General features: G+C 46.5%; 1 protein-coding gene across 6 annotated transcripts in view; it reads left to right on the top strand.

The window, feature by feature from the left end:
• BRD2 (bromodomain containing 2) overlaps positions 1-22,947 on the top strand; it is a 36,598-nt gene extending 13,651 nt beyond the window's left edge. For all 6 annotated transcript variants that reach the window (XM_069241910.1, XM_069241909.1, XM_069241915.1 and 3 more), the window contains 5 exons: positions 6,072-6,278; positions 18,807-19,069; positions 20,260-20,582; positions 20,670-20,792; positions 21,305-22,947. In XM_069241910.1, coding sequence (XP_069098011.1) covers positions 6,072-6,278; positions 18,807-19,069; positions 20,260-20,582; positions 20,670-20,792; positions 21,305-21,432 — 1,044 coding nt within the window. In that variant the 3' untranslated portion in view covers positions 21,433-22,947. The remainder of the gene's footprint in view (positions 1-6,071; positions 6,279-18,806; positions 19,070-20,259; positions 20,583-20,669; positions 20,793-21,304) is intronic.
• Positions 22,948-26,577: the final 3,630 nt, after the last annotated feature.

The following is a 26,577-nucleotide window of genomic DNA, read 5'->3' as shown; positions in this document are numbered from 1 at the left end:
TGCAAAATCCAACATTTTGCCGTGCAAGGTACAACAATACCTGGGAGCCATAATAGACACAACAAAAGGAGTAGCCACTCCAAGTCAACAAAGAATTCAAAATTTCAACATCATACAACGCATGTATCCAACACAAACAATACAAGCAAAGATGATATTACAACTCCTAGGCATGATGTCCTCATGCATAGCCATTGTCCCGAACGCAAGACTGCACATGAGGCCCTTACAACAGTGCCTAGCATCACAATGGTCACAAGCACAGGGTCACCTTCTAGATCTGGTGTTGATAGACCGCCAAACTTACCTCTCGCTTCTATGGTGGAACAGTATAACTTTAAACAAAGGCCGGCCTTTCCAAGACCCAGTGCCACAATACGTAATAACAGATGCTTCCATGACAGGGTGGGGAGCACACCTCAAACAACACAGCATACAGGGACAATGGAACGTACATCAAACAAAACTGCATATAAATCACCTAGAACTGCTAGCAGTTTTTCAAGCACTAAAGGCTTTCCAACCAATTATAACTCACAAATACATTCTTGTCAAAACAGACAACATGACAACAATGTATTATCTAAACAAACAAGGGGGGACACACAACGCAGTTGAGCCTTTTGGCACAAAAAATATGGTGATGGGCAATTCACAACCAAATTCGCCTAATAGCACAGTTTATTCCAGGGATCCAAAATCAGCTTGCAGACAATCTCTCTCGATCACCAACAAGTCCACGAATGGGAAATTCACCCACAAATTCTGAATACTTACTTCAGACTCTGGGGAACACCTCAAATAGACTTGTTTGCAACAAAAGAGAACGCAAAATGCCAAAACTTCGCATCCAGATACCCACACAGGCAGTCCCAAGGCAATGCCCTATGGATGAACTGGTCAGGGATATTTGCCTACGCTTTTCCTCCTCTCCCTCTCCTTCCTTATCTGGTAAACAAATTGAGTCAAAACAAACTCAAACTCATATTAATAGCACCAACTTGGGCAAGGCAACCCTGGTACACAACACTGCTAGACCTATCAGTAGTACCCCACATCAAATTGCCCAACAGGCCGGATCTGTTAACACAACACAACCAACAGATCAGACATCCAGATCCAGCATCGCTAAATCTAGCAATCTGGCTCCTGAAATCCTAGAATTCGGACACTTGCAACTTACCCAAGAATGTATGGAAGTCATAAAGCAAGCCAGAAGGCCATCCACTAGACACTGCTATGCAAGTAAATGGAAGAGGTTTGTTTGCTACTGCCATCATAATCCGATCCAACCGTTACACGCAACTCCAAAGGATGTAGTAGGTTACTTGCTTCACTTACAAAAATCTAACCTAGCTTTCTCTTCCATTAAAATACACCTTGCAGCAATATCTGCATACCTGCAGACTACCTATTCAACTTCCCTATATAAGATACCAGTCATTAAAGCATTCATGGAAGGCCTTAAAAGAATTATACCACCAAGAACACCACCTGTTCCTTCATGGAACCTAAATGTTGTCTTAACAAGACTCATGGGTCCACCTTTTGAACCCATGCACTCTTGCGAAATACAGTTCCTAACCTGGAAGGTTGCATTTCTCATCGCCATTACATCTCTAAGAAGAGTAAGCGAAATTCAGGCGTTTACAATACAAGAACCTTTTATACAACTACACAAAAATACACAAAAATAAAAACTACACAAAAATAAGGTCGTCCTAAGGACTAATCCTAAATTTTTACCAAAGGTTATTTCACCATTCCACCTAAATCAAACAGTAGAACTACCAGTGTTCTTCCCACAGCCAGATTCCGTAGCTGAAAGGGCACTACATACATTAGATGTCAAAAGAGCATTAATGTACTACATTGACAGAACAAAACACATCAGAAAGACTAAACAACTATTTATTGCATTCCAAAAACCTCATGCAGGAAACCCAATATCAAAACAAGGTATAGCCAGATGGATAGTTAAATGCATCCAAATCTGCTACCTGAAAGCAAAACGACAGCTGCCCATTACACCAAGGGCACACTCGACCAGAAAGAAAGGTGCTACCATGGCCTTTCTAGGGAACATCCCAATGCAAGAAATATGTAAGGCAGCCACATGGTCTACGCCTCACACGTTCACCAAGCACTACTGTGTAGACGTGCTATCCGCACAACAAGCCACAGTAGGTCAAGCCGTGTTAAGAACCTTATTTCAAACTACTTCCACTCCTACAGGCTGAGCCACCGCTTTTAGGGATATAACTGCTTACTAGTCTATGCAAAACATGTGTATCTACAGTGACATGCCATCGAACTGAAAATGTCACTTACCCAGTGTACATCTGTTCGTGGCATCAGTCGCTGGAGATTCACATGTGCCCACCCGCCTCCCCGGGAGCCTGTAGCAGTTCTGAAGTTACCTTAATCTATTTGTATATATATTATTTTAACCTTAAATACGTACATACTTAGTCACTCCATTGCATGGGCACTATTACTACAACACAACTCCTACCTCACACTCTGCGGGGAAAACAATCGAAGATGGAGTCGACGCCCATGCGCAATGGACACAAAAGGAGGAGTCACTCGGTCCCGTGACTCGAAAGACTTCTTCGAAGAAAAACAACTTGTAACACTCCGACCCAACACCAGATGGCGAGCTATGCAAAACATGTGAATCTCCAGCGACTGATGCCACGAACAGATGTACACTGGGTAAGTGACATTTTCATTCCTGGGATCTGGGGTGACCCTAAATACTGAATTTAGGGGTGTGTTTAGGTCTGGGAGGGCAGTAGCCAATGGTAAGTGACTCCTTGTTCTTCTCATTATCTTCCCCTGGACTTGCCGCAAAAGTGGGGGCTGTGTCCAGGGGGCGGGCATCTCCACTAGCTGGAGTGCCCTAGGGCATTGTAACACGAAGCTTAAGCCTTTGTGGCTCTGTGCTAGGTGTTAAAGTTCCTGCAGGGGGGAGGTGTTAAGCATCTCCACCCAGTGCAGGCTTTGTTTCTGGTGTCAGCGCAAAGGCGTTCACCCCAGGGGGTCAGAAACTCGTCTCTCAGCAGCAGGCTGGCACAGACCTGCACTGAAGGATTGGGTAAAATACAGGGGGCATCTATCTCTAAGATGCCCTCTGCATTTTTTTTTTTTTTTTAAATAATAAATCCAACACTGGCATCAGTGTGGGTTTATTATTCTGAGAAGTTTGATACCAAACTTCCAGTATTCAGTGTAGCCATTATGGAGCTGTGGAGTTTGTTTTTGACACTCCCAGACCATATACTTAATATGGCCACACTGTACTTGCAATGTCTAAAGAATAGACTTGGACACTGTAGGGGCATATTGCTCATGCAGCTATACCCTCACCTGTGGTATAGTGCGCCCTGCCTTAGGGCTGTAAGGCCTGGGGTGACTCGCCTATGCCACGGGCAGCATTTTGTGTGCATGGCATCCTGAGGGGAATGTCATGTCGACTTTGCCTTTTTATCCCCACCAACACACACAATCTGCAATGGCAGTGTGCATGTTAGGTGAGGGGGTCCCTTGGGGTGGGACAGCATATGCTGCAGCCCTTAGGGACCTTCCCTGATCTTATCTGTGTGCCAGGGGTGTGCCAATTGTGGAAACAATGGTACATTTTAGGTGAAAGCACACTGGTGCTGGGGCCTGGTTAGCAGGGTCCCAGCACACTTCTCAGTCAAGTCCGCATCAGGCAAAAAGTGGGGGGGTAACTGCAACAGGGAGCCATTTCCTTATATGTTCACTGTGCTGGTGGATCGAGGCAGGTGGGAAGGGTCCCAGGCACTGATGTTCACTGGGTTAATATGGATGGAGGCAGGAGGTAAGGGGTCGCAGGCAGTGGTGTTCATTGGGTTAGTTGATGGAGGCTGGAGGGTTCAAGGGTCCCAGGCAGTGGTGTTAACTGGATTACTTGGAGGCAGGAGGGTGTAAGGTTCGCAGGGAGTGGTGTTCACTGGGTTAGTGGATGGAGGCAGGAGTTGTAAGGGGTGGAGGGAGGTGAGATTTGTAGGCAGTTTTGTAGCATGAGTTTTTCTGGATTCACATGCTGTATGTTGTTCTGGCATCTATTGGTTGGGAAACTTCTTGTTGGTGCCCCATCCCTTCCCAATTCTTTAGAAGGAGTCTAAAGATAAAGGGTCGGAAGTACTCGCTTGTGGTACTGTCTTAATCGGAAGGGAGTACTGGCATCTGCAGTGCGGCAGCCCAGGTCTCCTTGTCGGGTCTTGTAGTACGCTGGTCTGGTGGTGGGTACTTAAGATACTTGCACCATATGCGGGTCCAGGTACCCCCTATTAGTGTAGTCCGTGTCTCGTAGCCAAGCTCTCTAGGTGTCGCTGTGGATGAGCAGCCAAGGCTTATCTAGGAGACATGCAAACCTCATTCAAAACCACTGTAGTTACACAGCACTTGTACACATGAAAGAAAAGGCACAGAGTGAGACAAAAGTAAAGGTACTATTGTTTTAGTCAAACAATACCAAAAAGGCACCAGAGGGGAAACCCTCCAATATGAGGTAACACACTAGATATGTACACTAGTAATCAGTAATAAAAAGTGATAGTAAATAGCCCAGACCATAGATGCAGCCCCCACAGTAGACCCACTGGACGAGGAACCAGAAGCTTACTCAGCACAACTGGAGAAGGGTCCCATGCTGCAGGAGAAGAGCACAGAGGGCTGTACATCGCAGGAAGGAGCGCTGAGGCTACACAGAGCCTAAAGATCCCTTAGAGGAGATGCAAACAACCCTTGGTTGCTGCAACAGACTGGGGGGTGGTACTGTCCTGCGTTGGAAGGATTACTTCCACCAAAGTTGGACCGCTGACGGAGTGGACCAAGAGGACTTCGGATCACCACCCGTGATGCAGGATCCACACAGCTCAGGATGAGAGGAGGTCAATGCCGCCAGTTGTAGTTGTTGTTGCAGTTGGTGCCTGCGGGTGCAGGGGAGAGGGACTCCAAGGGAGATTTCTTCTTCCTTCTTGTGCAGACTGAAGACTCGCTGTCCTTGGAGGATGCAAAGGAAATTCTTTTGTTCTGCCTTACTGAGCTTGCTGTTCAAGCAGCAGAAGGGCGGAAACCTGTCTGAGTAGTGTCAGCAGCTTGGGCTGCCTGGAAAAGTCTGGTGGTAGCAATGCTGGGGATCCTCTAAGGAGCCACCAGAGTGCATGGAATCATACTTCAATACTGGCAGCTGTATTGGGGTATGCTCTCGACCTGTTTGACATCAAACATGCCTAGGTTTGGAGTTACCATTATGTAGCTGGACATAGGTAGTGACCTATGTCCAGTACATGCGTTAAATAGCGTCCCCGCACTCATGAAGTTCAGGAGCATGGAACTGGAGTTTGCATGGGCTCCCCATGGGTGTCTGAATACATGCTGCACCCCATGGAGATCCCCTGGTACCCCAATGCCCTGGGCACCATATACTAGACTTACATGGGTGCATATCAAATGAGGGGGGGGGGGAACATTTTTAGACGCTTCCAAGTTAGAAGGGAGAGAGCATAATCACTGGGGTTCTGGTTAGCAGAGGCTACTGTCTTACAGGCCTTCGTTAAGGCCCCGCAACCAGTAGTCACCTGTGCAGCTGTGTTTGTGATGCCTAAATTCCATTACTGAAAACCTATGCAAGGTTGTCCATGCACAGACTGCAACCCAAGCCTTAATGTACATGCTACCTCTACTTTGGGTCTTTTTAACAGATAAAGAAAATGAGGCTTTCTTTATGCCTTGCTGAAGAAATGCGTAGGGAGAAAAAATAATTAAATTGGTCACAATTATAGTATGACTTCTGAATAGAATCTTGCAGCCCCGTTACTCAATTGAGGTATTTGTCACCACTGTACAGTGTGCTGATGTGTTCTGCAAGGTTTTTGTGTGTCTGGCTTGGTAGGTTTTTTTAGGGTTGTACACAGCGGGTCGGAGATGTAATTGACCACCATTTCATCTTGATGCCTTTGAGAGTTTCTTATAGGTCCACTCATGAATGGAGTCCTTTTGCCTGCACTTACCAGCTGTTTGCCATTTTCTGTCTGCAGGATGTGTTCGAGTTCCGCTACGCCAAGATGCCAGACGAGCCGATAGACTTGAATCCACCATCTGTCTCCTCGCTGCCTCCTGTAGTTGCTGTCGAGTCCTCCTCGGAGTCCTCTAGTGAGAGCAGCTCTGAAAGTTCATCGGAGAGCGAGAGCTCTGATGACTCGGAGGAGGAGCGTGCCAATCGCCTAGCCGAACTTCAAGAACAGGTACGTCATGGCCCCTGTCTTCGCCTTGGCGTCATGTGCAGGCTGTGGTTGTCTGCCACCTGTGCCCAGTACATGGTCACTACCCTCTGAATCTAATTTTTACAAGTGTGTTCAGGCTCTGACCAAAATGATTATGCAGATAATAGCGCTTTGTTTTAAGCAGAATTTTTTTTATTGCATTTGTAAAAAGGTAGTAAAAGTGCACTGCAGTGTGTAAGTCGAGATTTAAACATTGCAAACAGAATAAATAGTTCTGTTAAGATTCTTTGGGGGGGGGGGGGGGTGCATTAACCAGTTTGGAAACCACTGGGTTACAGCATCAAATCTTGAAAGATGCCCAGGGGATATCTTCAGGGACATCCAGGTCCATTGTATAGGAGAATGAAGAGTCTGGTCCCCTTTAGGCATTCCGTCACACTAGCTATTGCCCAGACCTGCAACTCTAATCCAGAGGAAATAAGTCAGTCCCTGGAAAAAGACGTCTGCACAGAGCATATGGTCTGCAGTGACGAATATAACATAGCACTGCCTATCTCAGACTGCTCAGTGTAACCCATCCTTCAATAGCACCTTGAAGAGTTGGGCAATAAAGACGCTATATTATTATGTTCGATGGCATGTGTAGCTGCAGATACACATGCTGTGCACATCCCCCCATCTGGTGTTGGGCTCGGAGTGTTACAAGTTGTTTTTCTTCGAAGAGGTCTTTTCGAGTCACAAGACCGAGGGACTTCTCCCATTTCGACTCCATTGCGCATGGGAGTCGACTCCATCTTAGATTGGTTTTTTTTCCGCCATCGGGTTCGGACGTGTTCCTTTTCGCTCTGTGTTGCGGGTCGGAAAGTTAGTTAGAATCTCGGAAAAATCTGTATTGTTTGCGTTCGGTATCGGGTTAGTTACAACAGATCGACACCGAATTAAGAAGAGCTCCGGTGGCCCTTTAGGTTTTTTTCGATCCCCGTCGGGGCCTGGTCGGCCCGGCCATGTGTCTCTTCAAGGCTGATGGAACGGACCCCATTCCGCTTCTGTCCAAAATGCCATAACCAGTATCCATATACAGATCAACATCTGGTCTAACTTGTGTTTGTCACCAGAACACAAGGAGGATACTTGTGAGGCCTGTCGAGCGTTTCGGTCCAGGAAGACACTCGGGGACCGAAGGGCAAGAAGACTGCAAATGGCGTCAGCGCCGACAGGACAAGGGTGTTTCGAGGAGGAGGAAGAAACATTCTCCACCCAGGATTCGGACTCGGAGGAGATCGATCCTGAAGAAACGCCGAAAACCGTGAGTAAGACGTCGAAACAAAGAACTCACGAGAAGACCGCTAAAGCCCAGGGGACGCCACCGCCAACAGGCCATGACTTAACCCGAAAAATAGGTGACCGTTCATCGGCACCGAAAAAGGGCGAGGTGGTGTCGAAGTCATCCGACTCCGGTCGAGATACCGGCACACAGCAATCTCGGGCCCGAAAGAGTGGGTCCGAGAAGATTCGCACCGAAATGGGTCGGCACCGAGAGAGCACGACGCCGAAAGTAAAGAAGGTTTCGTCGGAGCCGAAAAAAGCAGCCGAAAAGGTTTCGGTACCAAAACATCCGGCCTCAGAACCGAAAATAAGTTCCTAATCACAGGAACAAGGACTGTCCTCACAAATGCAGGAATTAGAAACAATAGAGCCAGATCACACACACAGACGGCTCTTTATTCAAAAAGGTACGTGGAAGATCAGCACTCTTCCTCCAATCAAAATGAAACGTAAACTTGCCTTCCAAGACAAGGACAAACAGCCACACGCAAAGGTGGCTAAACAAGTAACACCGCCACCATCCCCACATCACTCTCCGCAACCATCACCGGTAGCCACTCCACCAATCATGCAACCCCCAACTCATACAGGAATGAGTCAAGATGACCCTGACACATCGGACCTTTATGACGCACCAGTGTCAGACAATAGTCCTGAGTGCTATCCAGCTAGACCATCGCTTCAGAGGATAGTACAGGCTACGCTCAGGTGGTGTCGAAAGCAGGGGCATTTCATAATGTCCGCCTTCATTCAGAGCCCATTGAAGACGACTTTCTTTTTAATACACTGTCGTCCACACACAGCCAATATCAGAGTCTTCCTGTGCTACCCGGAATGCTAAAACACTCCAAACAAGTGTTTGAGGAGCCTGTCAAAGGGAGAGCCATTACTCCAGGAGTAGATAAAAAAATATAAACCGCCATCAACAGACCCAGTGTACATTACACAACAGCTAACACCAGACTCTGTTGTAGGGGGAGCAGCGCGCATAAGAGCCAACTCTCATACTTCAGGAGATGCACCACCTCCAGATAAAGAAAGTAGAAAATTCAATGCTGCAGGCAAAAAAGGTGGCGGCACAGGCAGCAAACCAGTGGCGTATTGCAAATTCACAAGCTTTGTTAGCTAGATCTGATAGGGCCCATTGGGATGAGATTGGAATGTTATTGAACATTTACCCAGCAAGTAGTAGAAGAAGGACCGAGTATCTCAAATAATCAGATACGGTCAGCAATGGATGCTGCAGACACAGCTGCTAGAACTGTCAACACAGCAGTAACAATAAGGAGACATGCATGGCTGCGTACATCAGGCTTTAAACCAGAGATACAGCAAGCTGTGCTGAATATGCCATTCAATGGACAGCAGTTGTTTGGGCCGGAGGTGGACACTGCGATCGAAAAACTTAGACACTGACACGGCCAAAGCCATGGGCGCACTCTACTCCCCACAGAGCAGAGGCACATTTCGAAAGACAATTTCGAGGGGGGTTTCGAGGGCAAACCACAGAAGCCACAACCTCACAAACAAAGCCCACTTACCAGAGCCAGTACCAGCGGGGAGGTTTTCGGGTACAATATAGAGGGGGACAATTTCAAAGGAATAGAGGAAAGTTCCAACGTCCCAAAACTCCTCCAAACAAGCAGTGACTTCAAGGTCACAAATCCACAACACCTGTTGGGGGGGGGGGGGGGGGGGGGGAAACTAACCAAGTTTTACAAACATTGGGAGGAAATAACAGACACTTGGGTCTTAGCAATTATCCAGCATGGTTATTGCATAGAATTTATCAAATTCCCTCCAAACGACCCACCGAAAACACACTATGTCAAAACAACATATAGATCTTCTAGGACTAGAAGTTCAGGCATTGCTACAGAAAGAAGCAATAGAATTAGTACCAAAACAACAAATAAACACAGGAGTTTACTCCCTGTACTTTCTGATACCCAAAAAAGGCGAGAGTCTGAGACCTATACTAGATCTCAGAACATTAAATACCTACATCAAATCAGACCACTTTCACATGGTTACATTACAAGACGTAATCCCACTGCTCAAATAACAAGACTACATGACAACACTAGACCTAAAGGATGCATATTTCCATATACCAATGTTCGATGGCATCTGTCGCTGTAGATACGCATGTTCTGCAATAGCTCGCCATCTGGTGTTGGGCCGGAGTGTTACAAGTTGTTTTTCTTCGAAGAAGTCTTTCGAGTCACGGGACCGAGTGACTCCTCCTTTTGTCTCCATTGCGCATGGGCGTCGACTCTATCCTCGATTGTTTTTTTTCCGCCATCGGGTTCGGACGTGTTCCTGTCGCTCCGAGTTTCGGAACGGAAAATTAGCTAATTTCGGAAGATTTTCGTCGGTATTGTTGCGTTCGGGATCGGCGTACTTACATTCAACACCGCATCGAAGATCGAAGAGCTCCGGTGCCCTTCGGGGTAGTTTTTTCGATCCTCCGTCGGGGCCTGGTCGGCCCGACCGCGTGCTGAAGAACGCCGATGGAACGGACCCCGTTTCGTTTCTGCCCCAAATGCCACAATAAATACCCCTACACAGACCAACACTTGGTCTGCAACCTGTGCCTGTCACCTGAGCACAGCGAAGACACCTGCGAGGCCTGTCGTGCGTTCCGGTCCCGAAAAACACTCCGAGACCGTCGAGCCAGAAGACTTCAGATGGCGTCCGCACCGACAGCCCAACGGGAGTTCGAGGAACAGGAAGAGGAAGGTACCTTCTCGATCCAAGACTCCGACTCCGAAGGATTCGACGATACACAAACCGTGAGTAAGACGTCGAAAACCACACAGAGAAACATTTACAAGGCCCAGGGGACGCCACTGCCACCAGGCCATGGCTCGACCCATAAATTCGGTGACCGACCATCGGCACCGAAAAAGGCCCAAACAGTGCCGAGATCGTCCGACTCCGGTCGAGACACCGGCACGCAGCCTTCTAGGGACCGAGAAAGTGCTGGAGACAAGCCTCGACACCGTGATGCCGGTGTGGACACGGCTCGACGCCGAGACAGCGGCACAGAAACAGATCGACGCCGAGAGGTTTCGGCCCCGAAAAGGAAAAAAGTCACCTCGGAGCCGAAAAAACACGCAGACAAAGTTTCGATGCCGAAACAAACTGCAAGCGACCCAGCTTCAGGCTCTTATACAGAAGAGCACTCGCTAACCTCCCAAATGCAGAAGCATAGGTTTGAGGAAGAGCTACAAGCAACTGATGTGGACCATACGCAAAAGCGTATCTTCATTCAGCAGGGGACAGGAAAAATAAGCACCCTTCCCCCCATTAGGAGAAAGAGGAGGTTGGAGTTCCAGACGGAACAAACACCACAACCAAAAGTGGTGAAAAGAGTTACACCACCACCCTCACCTCCGCCCGTGATTGACGTTTCACCAGCACAAACTCCATCACACTCCCCAGCTCACACCACCATGAGCCAGGGTGACCAAGATCAGGACGCATGGGACCTATACGACGCCCCAGTGTCAGATAACAGTCCGGAGGCATACCCTGCGAAGCCATCTCCACCAGAAGACAGCACCGCGTACTCTCAAGTGGTGGCTAGAGCAGCACAATTTCACCACGTAAGCCTCCACTCAGAACAGGTCGAGGATGATTTCTTATTCAACACACTCTCCTCCACCCACAGCTCATACCAAAGCCTGCCTATGCTCCCTGGTATGCTCCGCCACGCAAAAGACATCTTTAAGGAGCCGGTTAAAAGTAGGGCAATCACACCAAGGGTAGAAAAAAAGTATAAGCCGCCTCCTACGGACCCGGTTTTCATCACTACACAGCTGCCACCAGACTCTGTCGTTGTAGGAGCAGCTAGGAAAAGGGCCAACTCTCACACATCTGGAGATGCACCACCCCCAGATAAAGAAAGCCGCAAGTTTGATGCAGCTGGTAAAAGAGTCGCAGCACAAGCTGCAAACCAGTGGCGCATCGCGAACTCCCAGGCACTACTTGCGCGCTATGACAGAGCCCACTGGGACGAGATGCAACATCTCATTGAACATCTGCCCAAGGACTTACAAAATAGGGCAAAACAAGTGGTTGAGGAGGGACAGGCCATCTCCAACAACCAGATCCGCTCCTCCATGGACGCTGCAGATACAGCTGCACGGACAATTAATACATCTGTAACTATCAGAAGGCATGCATGGCTCCGAACGTCTGGATTTAAACCAGAGATTCAACAAGCAGTTCTCAATATGCCTTTTAATGAAAAAGAACTGTTCGGTCCAGAAGTGGACACAGCGATTGAGAAACTCAAAAAAGATACGGACACTGCCAAAGCCATGGGCGCACTCTACTCCCCGCAGAGCAGAGGGAATTACAGCTCATTCCGTAAAACGCCCTTTCGAGGGGTGTTTCGGGGTCAAAGCACACAAGCCAGCACCTCACAAGCCACACCGTCCAGTTACCAAGGACAGTATAGAGGAGGTTTTCGGGGACAATATAAAGGAGGGCAATTCCCTAGAAATAGAGGAAGATTCCAAAGCCCCAAAACCCCTACTACTAAACAGTGACTCACATGTCACTCACCCCCTCCACACAACACCAGTGGGGGGACGAATAGGTCATTATTACAGAGCATGGGAGAAAATCACTACAGACACTTGGGTTCTAGCAATTATCCAACATGGTTATTGCATAGAATTTCTACAGTTCCCTCCAAACATACCACCAAAAGCACAAAATTTAACAACACACCATTCCAATCTTCTGGAGATAGAAGTGCAGGCACTATTGCAAAAGAATGCAATCGAATTAGTGCCAAACACACAAATAAACACAGGAGTTTACTCACTGTACTTTCTGATACCAAAGAAGGACAAAACACTGAGACCAATCCTAGACCTCAGAGTAGTGAACACTTTCATCAAATCAGACCACTTCCACATGGTCACACTACAAGAAGTATTACCATTGCTAAAACTGCACGACTACATGGCAACTTTAGACCTCAAGGATGCTTATTTCCATATACCAATACACCCATCGCACAGGAAATACCTAAGGTTTGTATTCAAAGGAATACATTACCAATTCAAGGTACTGCCTTTCGGATTAACAACCGCACCAAGAGTCTTTACCAAATGTCTAGCGGTAGTCGCAGCACACATAAGAAGGCAGCAGATACATGTGTTCCCATATCTAGACGACTGGCTAATCAAGGCCCATTCGTTAATAGAGTGCTCAAATCACACAAATCATATCATACAAACCCTCTTCAAACTAGGGTTCACCGTCAATTTCACAAAATCCCAAATTCTGCCACGCAAGGTACAACAATACCTGGGAGCCATAATAGACACATCAAAAGGAGTAGCCACTCCAAGTCCACAAAGAATTCAAAATTTCAACACCATCATACAACGCATGTATCCAACACAAAAGATACAAGCAAAGATGGTATTACAACTCCTAGGCATGATGTCATCATGCATAGCCATTGTCCCAAACGCAAGACTGCACATGAGGCCCTTACAACAATGCCTAGCATCACAGTGGTCTCAAGCACAGGGTCACCTTCTAGATCTGGTGTTAATAGACCGCCAAACTTACCTCTCGCTTCTGTGGTGGAACAACATAAATTTAAACAAGGGGCGGCCTTTCCAAGACCCAGTGCCACAATACGTAATAACAGATGCTTCCATGACAGGGTGGGGAGCACACCTCGATCAACACAGCATACAAGGACAATGGAACGTACATCAAACAAAACTGCATATCAATCACCTAGAACTTCTAGCAGTTTTTCAAGCACTAAAAGCTTTCCAACCAATAATAGTTCACAAATACATTCTCGTCAAAACAGACAACATGACAACAATGTATTATCTAAACAAGCAGGGGGGGACGCACTCCACGCAGTTAAGCCTGCTAGCACAAAAAATTTGGCATTGGGCAATTCACAACCAAATTCGCCTAATTGCACAGTTTATACCAGGGATACAAAATCAACTCGCAGACAATCTCTCTCGAGATCACCAACAGGTCCACGAATGGGAAATTCACCCCCAAATTCTGAACACTTATTTCAAACTCTGGGGAACACCTCAGATAGACTTGTTTGCGACAAGGGAGAACGCAAAATGCCAAAACTTCGCATCCAGATACCCACACAAACAATCCCAAGGCAATGCCCTATGGATGAACTGGTCAGGGATATTTGCTTACGCTTTTCCTCCTCTCCCTCTCCTTCCTTACCTGGTAAACAAACTCAGTCAAAGCAAACTCAAACTCATATTGATAGCACCAACTTGGGCAAGGCAACCCTGGTACACAACGCTGCTAGACCTATCAGTGGTACCCTGCATCAAATTGCCCAACAGGCCAGATCTGTTGACACAGCACAACCAAAACATCAGACACCCAGATCCAGCATCGCTGAATCTAGCAATCTGGCTCCTGAAATCCTAGAATTCGGGCACTTACAACTTACCCAAGAATGTATGGAAGTCATAAAACAAGCCAGAAGGCCATCCACCAGGCACTGCTATGCAAGTAAATGGAAGAGGTTTGTTTGCTACTGCCATATTAATCAAATACAACCATTACACACAACTCCAGAACAGGTAGTGGGTTACTTGCTTCACTTACAAAAATCTAACCTAGCTTTCTCTTCCATTAAGATTCACCTTGCAGCAATATCTGCATACCTGCAAACTACCTATTCAACTTCCCTATATAGGATACCAGTCATTAAAGCATTCATGGAGGGCCTTAGGAGAATTATACCACCAAGAACACCACCTGTTCCTTCATGGAACCTAAATGTTGTCCTAACTAGACTTATGGGTCCACCTTTTGAACCCATGCACTCCTGCGACATACAGTTCCTAACCTGGAAGGTGGCATTTCTCATCGCCATTACTTCCCTAAGAAGAGTAAGCGAGATTCAGGCGTTTACTATACAGGAACCTTTTATACAACTACACAAAAATAAAGTCGTCCTAAGAACCAATCCTAAATTTTTGCCAAAGGTTATTTCACCGTTCCATCTAAATCAAACAGTGGAACTTCCAGTGTTCTTTCCACAGCCAGATACCGTAGCTGAAAGGGCACTACATACATTAGATGTCAAAAGAGCATTAATGTATTACATTGACAGAACAAAAAACATCAGAAAGACTAAACAACTCTTTATTGCATTTCAAAAACCTCACGCAGGAAACCCAATTTCAAAACAAGGTATAGCCAGATGGATAGTTAAATGCATCCAAATCTGCTACCTTAAAGCTAAACGACAGCTGCCCATTACACCAAGGGCACACTCAACCAGAAAGAAACGTGCTACCATGGCCTTTCTAGGAAACATCCCAATGCAAGAAATATGTAAGGCAGCCACATGGTCTACGCCTCACACATTCACCAAGTACTACTGTGTAGACGTGTTATCCGCACAACAAGCCACCGTAGGTCAAGCCGTATTAAGGACATTATTTCAGACTACTTCCACTCCTACAGGCTGATCCACCGCTTTTGGGGAAATAACTGCTTACTAGTCTATGCAGAACATGCGTATCTACAGCGACAGATGCCATCGAACTGAAAATGTCACTTACCCAGTGTACATCTGTTCGTGGCATCAGTCGCAGTAGATTCGCATGTGCCCACCCGCCTCCCCGGGAGCCTGTAGCAGTTTGGAAGTTACCTTCAATTATTTATATATGTAGCATCTCAACCTTAAATAGGTGCATACTTAGTCACTCCATTGCATGGGCACTATTACTACAATTCAACTCCTACCTCACCCTCTGCGGGGAAAAACAATCGAGGATAGAGTCGACGCCCATGCGCAATGGAGACAAAAGGAGGAGTCACTCGGTCCCGTGACTCGAAAGACTTCTTCGAAGAAAAACAACTTGTAACACTCCGGCCCAACACCAGATGGCGAGCTATTGCAGAACATGCGAATCTACTGCGACTGATGCCACGAACAGATGTACACTGGGTAAGTGACATTTTCAACATCCTTCACACAAAGTACCTAAGGTTTGTATTCCAAGGGGTACATTACCAATTCAAAGTGTTGCCATTCGGAATAACAACTGCGCCAAGAGTTTTTACAAAATGCCTGGCAGTTGTAGCTGCACATATCAGAAGGCAGCAAATACATGTGTTCCCGTACCTAGACGATGGGTTAATCAAAACCAACACGCTAAAACGGTGTTCACAACACACAAGATATGTCATAGAAATCCTCCACAAACTAGGTTCCTCAATCAACTACACAGTCACACCTGCCGTGTCAAACACAGCAATACTTGGGGGCGACAATCAACACAGCAAAAGGGATTGCCACTCCAAGTCCACAAAGGGTTCAGCTATTTCACAATGTAATACAGGCCATGTATCCAAAACAAAAGATAAAAGTCAAAATGGTGATGAAACTACTAGGCATGATGTCTTCATGCATAGCCATTGTCCCAAACGCAAGATTGCACATGAGGCCCTTACAACAGTGCCTAGCATCACAATGGTCACATGCACAGGGTCAACTTCTAGATCTGGTGTTGATAGACCGCCAAACATATATCTCGCTTCTATGGTGGAACAGTACAAATTTAAACAAAGGGCCACCTTTCCAAGACCCAGTGCCACAATACGTGATAACAACAGATGCTTCCATGACAGGGTGGGGAGCACACCTCAATCAACACAGCATCCAAGGACAATGGGACGTACATCAAAGAAAGTTTCATATAAATCACCTCGAATTGTTAGCAGTATTTCTAGCGTTGAAAGCATTCCAACCCATGATAACCCACAAATACATTCTTGTCAAAACAGACAACATGACGACAATGTATTATTTAAACAAACCGGGGGGAACACACTCGACACAGTTGTGTATCCTAACACAAAAAATATGGCATTGGGCAATTCACAACCACATTCGCCTAATAGCACAGTTTATTATAGGGATCCAGAACCAGCTAGCAGACAATCTCTCTCTGGATCACCAACCGGTCCACGAATGGGAGATTCACCCCCAAATCCTGAACACTTACTTCCAGATTTGGGGAACACCTCAAATAGATCTATTTGCAACAAAAGAAAATGCAAAATGCCAAAACTTCGCATCCAGGTACCCACACCAGCAATCTCAAGGCAATGCTCTATGGATGAATTGGTCAGGGATATTTGCGTACGCTTTTCCCCCTCTCCCTCTCCTTCCATATCTAGTGAACAGATTGAGTCAAAACAAACTCAAACTCATACTAATAGCACCAACATGGGCAAGACAACCTTGGTATACAACACTACTAGACCTGTCAGTAGTACCTCATGTCAAACTACCCAACAGGCCAGATCTGTTAACACAACACAAACAACAGATCAGGCATCCAAACCCAGCATCGCTGAATCTAGCAATTTGGCCCCTGAAATCCTAGAATTTGGACACTTAAACCTCACACAAGAATGTATGGAGGTCATAAAACAAGCTAGAAGGCCATCCACTAGACACTGCTATGCAAGTAAATGGAAAAGATTTGTTTGTTACTGCCATAATAATCAAGTTCAACCATTGACGCATCTCCAAAAGATGTAGTAGGATATTTACTACATTTGCAAAAATCAAATCTAGCTTTCTCTTCCATAAAGATACATCTCTCAGCAATATCTGCATACCTGCAGATTACTCATTCAACTTCCCTATTTAGAATACCTGTCATTAAAGCGTTTATGGAAGGCCTAAAGAGAATTATACCACCAAGGACACCACCTGTTCCTTCATGGAACCTCAACATTGTCCTAACAAGACTCATGGGTCCACCTTTCGAACCCATGCATTCTTGCGAGATGCAATACTTAACGTGGAAAGTTGCATTTCTCATTGCCATCACATCTCTAAGAAGAGTAAGTGAAATTCAGGCGTTTACCATACAAGAACCATTTATTCAAATACACAAAAATAAGGTAGTTCTAAGAACCAATCCAAAATTCTTACCAACGGTTATCTCACCGTTCCACTTAAATCAAACAGTAGAATTACCAGTGTTCTTCCCACAGCCAGACTCAATAGCTGAAAGAGCACTACATACATTAGACATCAAAAGAGCACTAATGTACTACATTGACAGAACAAAACTAATTAGGAAGACAAAACAACTATTTATTGCATTTCAAAAACCTCATACAGGAAATCCAATATCAAAACCAGGTATAGCTAGATGGATAGTTAGGTGTATTCAAACCTGCTATCTTAAAGCAAACAGAGAGCTGCCTATTACACCAAAGGCACACTCAACCAGAAAGAAAGGTGCTACCATGGCCTTTCTAGGAAATATTCCAATGAACGAAATATGTAAGGCAGCAACATGGTCTACGCCTCATACATTTACCAAACACTACTGTGTAGATGTGCTAACGGCACAACAAGCCACAGTAGGTCAAGCTGTACTACGAACATTATTTCAAACAACTTCAACTCCTACAGGCTGAACCACCGCTTTTGGGGAGATAACTGCTTACTAGTCTATGCAAAGCATGTGTATCTGCAGCTACACATGCCATCGAACGGAAAATGTCACTTACCCAGTGTACATCTGTTCGTGGCATGAGACGCTGCAGATTCACATGTGCCCACCTGCCTCCCCGGGAGCCTGTAGCCGTTTCGAAGTTGATCTTGAACATTAGTAAATTTGTAAATATATCACTTTAAACCACATCATGTACATACATATTTACTCCATTGCATGGGCATTATTACTATAATACACAACTCCTACCTCACCCTCTGCGGGGAAAAAAATCTAAGATGGAGTCGACGCCCATGCGCAATGGAGTCTAAATGGGAGGAGTCCCTCGGTCTCGTGACTCGAAGACTTCTTCGAAGAAAAAGAACTTGTAACACTCTGAGCCCAACACTAGATGGCGGGATGTGCAAAGCATGTGAATCTGCAGCGTCTCATGCCACGAACAGATGTACACTGGGTAAGTGACATTTTCCTTTTTAACCGCTGATCTTAAGTTTTCTGTTAAAAATAAACGTTTTAATGATGGAAAGCATTTATTTGTCGTACTCTGTAACCTCTGCAACAGCTTTGCACAGCCTGCTGCCTTTCAACATTGCTTATGCTGTGGATGTAGGCAGTCGCTCACAGTAGTGCATGCTATCGCTTGTGGCATCTTCTTTCCGGTATGTTTTGTGCTTAAACCTGTGGTCTGTTTATATCTTAGCTACGGGCCGTCCATGAGCAGTTGGCTGCTCTCTCGCAAGGCCCCATCTCTAAACCAAAGAAGAAAAAGGACCGAAAGGAGAAAAAGAAAAAAAAGAAATCTGACAAACGGAAAGGCAAAGGAGGCGCTGACGAGGAAGACAAGCCTAGCAAGCCAGTGAAGTCCAAGCAGTCGCAGTCCAAGAAGTCCTCCAAGAAGGCTTCTGGGGGGGGCAGTGCCCCCAGCAGCAGTGGCACTGCGACCAGCGCCGCCAGCAGCAGCAAGTGAGTGTGTGGAAGGCACAGGACACCTGGGCCTCTTGTGGGTGAGGGGAGTAAGTGCCTCTTTGTCAGAAGTCTACGACTACTGCAACTTGCGCAACCCTTTGCCCTAACTAGTACCATCACAACTAACCTAACAGGTGCTAGGCTTTTTTGGTGGGGGGGGGCTATTTGGGGTAGTTGATTCTTGGGTCCTCGTAACTTTTCGCCCACACAAGCTACCCATGGCAAATTTGCTTTTTTTTTTTTTTTTTTTTTTTTTTTTCTCCCAACATCCTAGGGATTCTAGAGGTACCCAGAATTCTTTGTTTCCCTGAAGGAGACAAAGAAATTAGGCTAAATATGTCTTTTTTTAACATTGTCTTAAATTTGGAAGCAAAAATTTAGAGAGAGGCAAGGAACAATAACACTTATTCTTCTATTCTGTTACCCCACGTCTCCCCACTCCGATTTAAAAATGGTACCTAACTTGTGTGGGTAGGCCTAATGCCCGCAACAGTAAATGCAACATGGATGCATCCCATTTTCCCAAACAAAACTGACCCGTTTTATACAGTGCCTAGATTTTGGCCTCGAGCTCAGCCAGCACCTAGGGAAATCTACCAAACCTGTGCATTTTTTAAAAGGAGATGCCTAGGGGGATTCAGAATGGGGTAACTTGTGAGGCTCTCACCAGATTTTATTACCCAGAATCCTTTGCAAGCCTCAATTTTGGTGATGGAAAGTTCTGGAATCTGAGAGGAGCTACGAATTTTCTTCCACCCAGCATTCCCCTAGGTCTCCCGATAACAATGGTTCCTCACTTGTGTGGGTAGGCTTAGTGCCTGCGAAAGGAAATGCCCCAAAACACTGGGCACGTCAAAATTATCAAATACAAAACTACCTGTTTTTCGGGGTGGGGGAAGCGCCTAATTAATATAGGCCGAATCTGCCCCAGGGGGTCAGAAAGGCCTACTAAAACACTCTCTCCCCGCTACCCTTATGAGTAAAAAAAAAAAAACACACAAAAAAAACCCCTGGTGTCTAGTGGCATTCCTGCCGCACGATCGCTATGTGATCATGCTGCAGGAATGGTCAGATATGAAAAGGGAAAGAAAAGCTTTGCTAGCACACTACTCGCCATACCTTTATCTCTGCAGATCTGCCCGACTTTCATAGGCTTTAAAGTGTTGCCTTTGTTTTCTGTCCTTTAGGAACTCTAAGAAGGCTCCTAAGTCTCTGCCTCCCCTGCCGCCCCCTCCAATGTATGACTCTGAGGAAGAGGAGGAGTGCAAACCGATGACCTATGACGAGAAGCGGCAGCTGAGCCTGGACATCAACAAGCTGCCAGGAGAAAAGCTGGGCCGGGTAGTGCACATCATCCAGTCCAGAGAGCCCTCCCTGCGAGACTCCAACCCTGAGGAAATTGAGATCGACTTTGAGACGCTGAAGCCATCCACGCTGCGGGAGCTGGAGCGGTACGTCATGTCCTGCCTGCGCAAGAAGCCTCGCAAGCCCTACAGCGATATCTCTGGTGGTGAGTGTGCCAGCCCCTTAGTGGGACAATCAGGTTTCTCATAACGCCACATCTGAACAAAGCATAACTGGCATTTTACTCTTTCAGCAATTAAGAAGGCTGTCGGTAAAACGAAGGAAGAGCTGGCCCTGGAAAAGAAGCGGGAGTTAGAGAAGCGATTGCAGGATGTAAGCGGCCAGCTAAACTCTACCAAGAAACCTCCGAAAAAAGGTAAATCGTTTATTGGTGAAGGCCAGATTCTCTTGTGAATCAGAAAGCTGTGTGCTTTTTGGCACGTGGCAGTTGTACAGCTGCTCTGGAGACTGGCATTGCTGTGGAGGAGGCAGAACTACATGCTGCAGTGGGAAAAATTGGGGCACTTTAGCTGGTTCTCCGTGCACCAAAGGCTGAGGTTTTAGTTGGGGAGAAGTGGCACAAGTTCATGGATATCCTGAGCTCTTGCTTTGATATTGGAGAGGGTAATGAGCTGGGGAGAAAGTCATTTGTGTTCTGATAATAGTGAGATAGATGTAAACTGTTGATTGTGAGTGGTGACCAGGACCATCATGGGCAAATAAAAGTGGGTCAAAATGAGTTGCTCCTTTTTATCTTGTTACAATGTTTAAAGGTTGGAGGAGGGGGGAATAGGTAATTTCTTGATCTTGTACAATGAGTGCGGAGCTACTGATCCTGGCTTGTTCATCAGCATGTGTTGTAACCACAATGCTCTTATTTCCTACCAGCCCATGAAAAGGTGGAGTCTGCGCAGCAAGTCTCCGTCTCTCGGCTCAGTGCCAGCAGCAGCAGCTCGGACTCTTCCAGCAGCAGCAGCTCCAGCTCTTCTGACACCAGTGACTCTGACTCCAGCTAAGCAGAGCAATGTGGACTGTGAGTGGGCACTTCCTGAGTGCGTGGCTAGGTCAGAGCTGTGGTTCAGGTGAGACTTCTGCCGGAACAGAATCTCGGAACCTGTCTCAGCCGGGCTCCTTAATATGCAGAAAATGGGTTCACGCGGTATTTGTCACTGGAGTCTACGGGGATGTGTGCAAGAATGCAAAGAAGAAGCATATGGAGCGCTTACATGTAACCCTGAACTGGCTCTCAGCCTACCAAGGACAGTCATCGGCTTGAGCTCTACTGGTACTTAATGGGCATGCCAAGGGGCCCCCCATTGCAGTGTTGGGTGTTCCAGAAAGTGTGCGTCTAGAGCTGAGAAGCGGTGATAATCAGCTCTGGTATGGAAGCTTCGTGGGAATGAGACGTGGTCACTTCAGCTGCTAGTCCAAGAGGGAGAACCGTGCCTCACACTGGGTTCTGGCATGCTAATGCAGAATTTACCTGTGTTCCTTGTTTCTATCTGTGAGGGTTGTTTACAGTACCAAGCTGACTGCGTCACACCAGTGTATTCGCTGGTATGTTTTGGTAAACCAAAGCCCTGAGGGAGCAGGAGGTGACCCTACTGCTCCCTCTCTGCTTCTCTCATCTGCTTCAGATTGGAGTAAATATTTCTTGGCCTTCAACTTCACAATTCCTTTCTGTTTTGATTTTCACAACCGTGATCTATAATTTAGACTCTGGAGAAAGAAAGATCCACGTTTTTTTTCTTTTTTTTTTTTTTCCTCTCTCTCCCCTGTAACGAGCTTTGTCCTACATTGAATTGCTTTCAAAGCAGAATTCTTTGTCCAGAGTGACTCTGATTACAGGACTGCGGTGCCTCCTCTTCTCTTGTACTGTAACACTTAACAGCCCTTTCACCCCTGTGCGCCCCCCCCAACAAAAAAAAATAGCCATGCAGAAATAATTCCAGGCAATTTAGTTGGTAGGCTTGGCAGCTTGGGCGATGCCAAATTTGGAATATTGGTTGATACATTCTCTTTAAAGATTTGTGAATGCGCCAGAGTTGGTTATGACTAGCACAGCTTCTGCAGGCTACTGAGTGGTTGGGTTACTTTAATTAGTGTTGACCCTGTCCTTACACTTTCCTCAGTGTGACAGTGTTTGGCAAAGACGTTCATCCTCTGTGGAAGGGTCTTATGCCAGGGGGTGGCACATAAAGGGTATAGGGTATTGAATGACCCTGATCTTACTTAAACTTTTTTTTATTTATTTTAAGAAAAGTGTTTTATAATGTAAAATAACTGAAGAGAAGCTCTTGTTGACATGGGCTGCTGTAGATTTGAGATTTTATGAAAATGTATATATTTACAAGTCTGCAATCGCGTAGCATGTTTCTTAACGTAAAGGGTGATGTATTTTTTATGTTCAATGATGTACAGTTCTTTTTTTACTGTCCCTTCCCTCCCTCTTTCAGTGCTGTTTTTCCTTTTCTCTGTGGAAAAACCCTTGAGTTATGAAACATGTAAAATAAATAATAATAAAAAAATGACCTTGGTGTATTAAGTTTTGTCCTCTGTACGTAGTGTTCTGGGTGTATAATGAAGTGCGATGTAGATGTGGATGTAGCTAGTGTTGGACTCTTCAGTGCTACAAGTTTTTCTTTGAAGAGGGTTTTCGAGTCACTGGATCGTGTGACTCCTCCTCTCGGTAATAGTGCACATAGGCATCAAGTCCTTTGTTAGGTTCTCTTCTTTTCGCCGTTTGGTTCCCGGCGTGTTTACTCTCGCTTCGGTGGGTCTCATCGTAGATACTCTTCCCATGCTTCAAGGGCTCCATCTCGTTGGTGATGTGGGAGGTGAGTCCGATGACTCCCTAACCTCAGAGCCCTGAGGCTTCTCCAGCACGTCAGTCTTCGAGGTAGCGGCACCTGTGGAACGTCCTCGATATTCACCTGCTGCTCATAAGTCCAATGTTCAGCAAGCACAGGTGCAACAGGGAGATCAGTGGTATCCTGCCTTCCCGGCTCCAGTAGTGGATCCGGCGGCATTTTTGAATGCCATGTTCTGTGTTCAATGCGATGGCCCTTGCTCCATACAAGGCAGTGCCGTTTATGCCATTCTATCTGGCTGAGGGTGTGGACTGGCGCCAATGGTGTTGCCTCGAGGCCCTGTGGTTCCCATGACGTCACCTTTCAGGCCCATGATGTTGATTTCATCGCCAGTCAGCTGACACCGTTGATGGAGCCGCAAGTGTCCTGCGCCATTGGGATCCGTGCCGGATCCAAGTGAGATATTTGACCTCTCCTGTTCCACGTCAAGTATTGAAGCCTTAGATGTCGACCAATTCTCTGTCGACGCGGAGGTTGAAGGCTAGAGTGATGTCCTGCAGAAAGGCCATGAGTCTCTTAGAAGAGTACCAAAGGCAGTTGGAGGAGGGGGAGATTGTGGAGCCCTTGGGAGAATATCAAGGACCGGATTCGGCCAGTGGGCTTGACACTTGCCCGGAATGGGACTGGTCTTCACCGGGGAAGTTCACGGAGGAGGCAGCCTCTTTTCACACAGCGATTAAGAAGGCAGCGGACTTTTTAGATCTTCCGTTGCCTGCTGTAGAGGTTAAGACAAACATTTTAATGAAGGTCCTGCATCCTTCTTCGACTTTGCGGATCCTTTGCTTCCATTCAACGATGCTCTTAGGGAGCCCATATTAGAGCTTTGGAGGAAGCCTGTGTCGTCGCCTGCTGTGAATAGATCTGTAGCATGAAGATACAAAGTGGTGCCTGGTGATCTGGGGTTTTTATCAAAACATCCTACCCTGGAGAGTCTGGTGGTTCAGGCCTCTTGCTCTACACGGTCTGCTCCAGGCTCCTCCCCTGTGATTCCATCAGACATGGAATCCAAAAGGATAGAGCAATCCGCAAAGAAGACTCTCAGCATGGCTCTCAAGGCTGCGGCTGCGAATGCTACCTGTGTGCTGGGTAGATATGTCCACCCCCTGATGGACTCCGCGAAGGCTGTGGTTCCTGACCTGCTGCAGGATGTACAGAGACCATTTGGTGAACTCCTATCTGATGGCGCAGGCTGCGGCAAAGCAAATAATCTAGCCTTGTCTGGATTCAACGGACTCAGTGGCCAGGGCAATGGGTACATCTATCGCTACCAGGAGGCATGCTTGTTTGAGGTCCTCTGGGTTTTCTTTTGATGTACAGACCACTTAATTGGATTTGCCCTTTGATGGGGGGGGGGGGAAGCTGGGGATAAAGCTGACTGCCATAGAGCGCTTTAAAGATAGTCGAGCCACGGCAAAGTCTTTGAGTCTGCAAGCTTCTTCTGTGAGTCCCTTTCAGGTCCTTTCGGAGGTTCAGTGGGTTTTGGCGTGGAGCAGTTTACCATGGGAGACCATAGTCCAGCAGTCTTCCAGCCTCTATCAATCCTTTAGAGGGTGGGGGAAGGGTTAGGACAAGAGGGGCCACCCAGCAGCACCCTGCATCATCCTCTTCCTCTGGTGGACAACAGCAAGGGAAGCAGCCCAGTTTTCTCCTTTATCGACCATAAGTCTCCTGTAGGGGGAAGATTACGTCTTTTTCTCCACAAGTGGGCATTAGTTACATCAGACTCCTGGGTTTCAAACATTGTGAGAAAAGGATATGCTCTCCCTTTTTCAGGAGTTTCTTCCTCCCATCCCTCATTTTGCTCAGAAGACCATCTCCTGTTGTTGCAGCAGGAGGTCTAGATCCTATTGTCAAAAAGGTGCGGTGGCTTTGGTTCTAGAGCAGGAAAGGGGACAGGGTTGTTATTCAAGATACTTCCTGATCCCCAAGAAGGACGTCGTTTGAGACACATTCGAGACCTGAGGATTTTGAATTTGTTCCTCAAACAGGAAAAATTCAAGATGCTGACTCTGGCACAAGTACTTAAGGATTGGATCGTGTCTGTCGACTTGCAGGTTGCTTACTTTCATATCCCTATACTCAAGTTGCACAGGAAGTATCTGATTTGTGGTGGGGTCGCAACACTGCCAGTTTGCGGTCCTTCTGTTTGGTCTTACTTCAGTACATCGAGTCTTCACAACGGTGACTGCAGTGGTGGTAGCAAGTCTCAGAAGGAAGGGGATATTGGTATTACCTTACCTGGACAATTGGTGGATCAAAGCCTTGTCTCCAGAGCTTGTGTTGCGTCACTTGCAGATGACAACTCCATTGTTGTTCAGTCTGGGCTTTTCGATAAATTTACCCAAATCTCACCTGGAGCCCTCTCAGGCCTCCTGTTCATAAGGGCAGTACTGGATAAAACATTGAATCAGGCCTATCCTCTGCCGATTCAGAACATTCAGGTGTTGATTCCAATGTTTCAAAATGAGTTGTTCCAGTCCTCAAAGTCTTACGACTGCTCGGTCTGTTCGCTTCTTGCATTCTGTTGGTCACTCATGCATGTTGGCACATGAGGGCTCGTCAATGGCGCCTCCCCAGGCAGTGATTTCAGAACAAAGGGGATCTCTGAGTCGATAATATTATCCAGTATTGGATCTTTCATAAATTCACATGCTTGAATCATCCCTGTCGTCGAAGTGGGAGTCCCACAGTACATAAAATAGCAATAAATAATAAATATTTTTTTTTTGCCATAGGCTATAATGGAGTCAGAGCTTGCTCATATAGCCTATCCATGTCCTTTTGTGAAAGGACCCAAACCTGCCTGCTGTCCAATCAGGCACCAGCACCCTCTAGAACCTTCTCCAGAGAAGCTCCCTTCCTCAGATTTTCTACCGCACGTCGTGGGAAGGGAGTCTCCCTGAGCTCTGCTCAGTTTTTTCTTCTACTTCAGAGATTTTCTCTCAAGAAAGCTTCAAATATGTCAGATTCTTCTAGAAAAGGCCTTTTCCGCCCTTGCAAGACCTGTGGGAAGAAAAGGCTCCATGTGGATGACCCACATAAAGAATGTTTGTACTGTCTCTACCCACAACATCAGGTTAAGGACTGCAAAATATGTCGCACCTTCTCCACAAAGACCCTCAGAGACCGGGAGGGCAGACTCCTGACATGGTTACAGGCCAAATCCTGTACTTCAGGTGAGGAGAGTGGGTCAGAGAGGCCACATAAAAGGTCCAGATCTGAGGACGTAGGCCACATTGAGAAATCCAGAAAGAGGCAGAAATCTCATCATGGGAAGGGCTTACAGACTTC

The sequence above is a fragment of the Pleurodeles waltl genome, chromosome 6, assembly GCF_031143425.1.
Source record: "Pleurodeles waltl isolate 20211129_DDA chromosome 6, aPleWal1.hap1.20221129, whole genome shotgun sequence".
NCBI classification, from domain to species: Eukaryota; Metazoa; Chordata; class Amphibia; order Caudata; family Salamandridae; genus Pleurodeles; species Pleurodeles waltl.
Note: the sequence above shows the minus strand (reverse complement) of the source record. Positions and strands in the feature narration are given on the sequence as shown.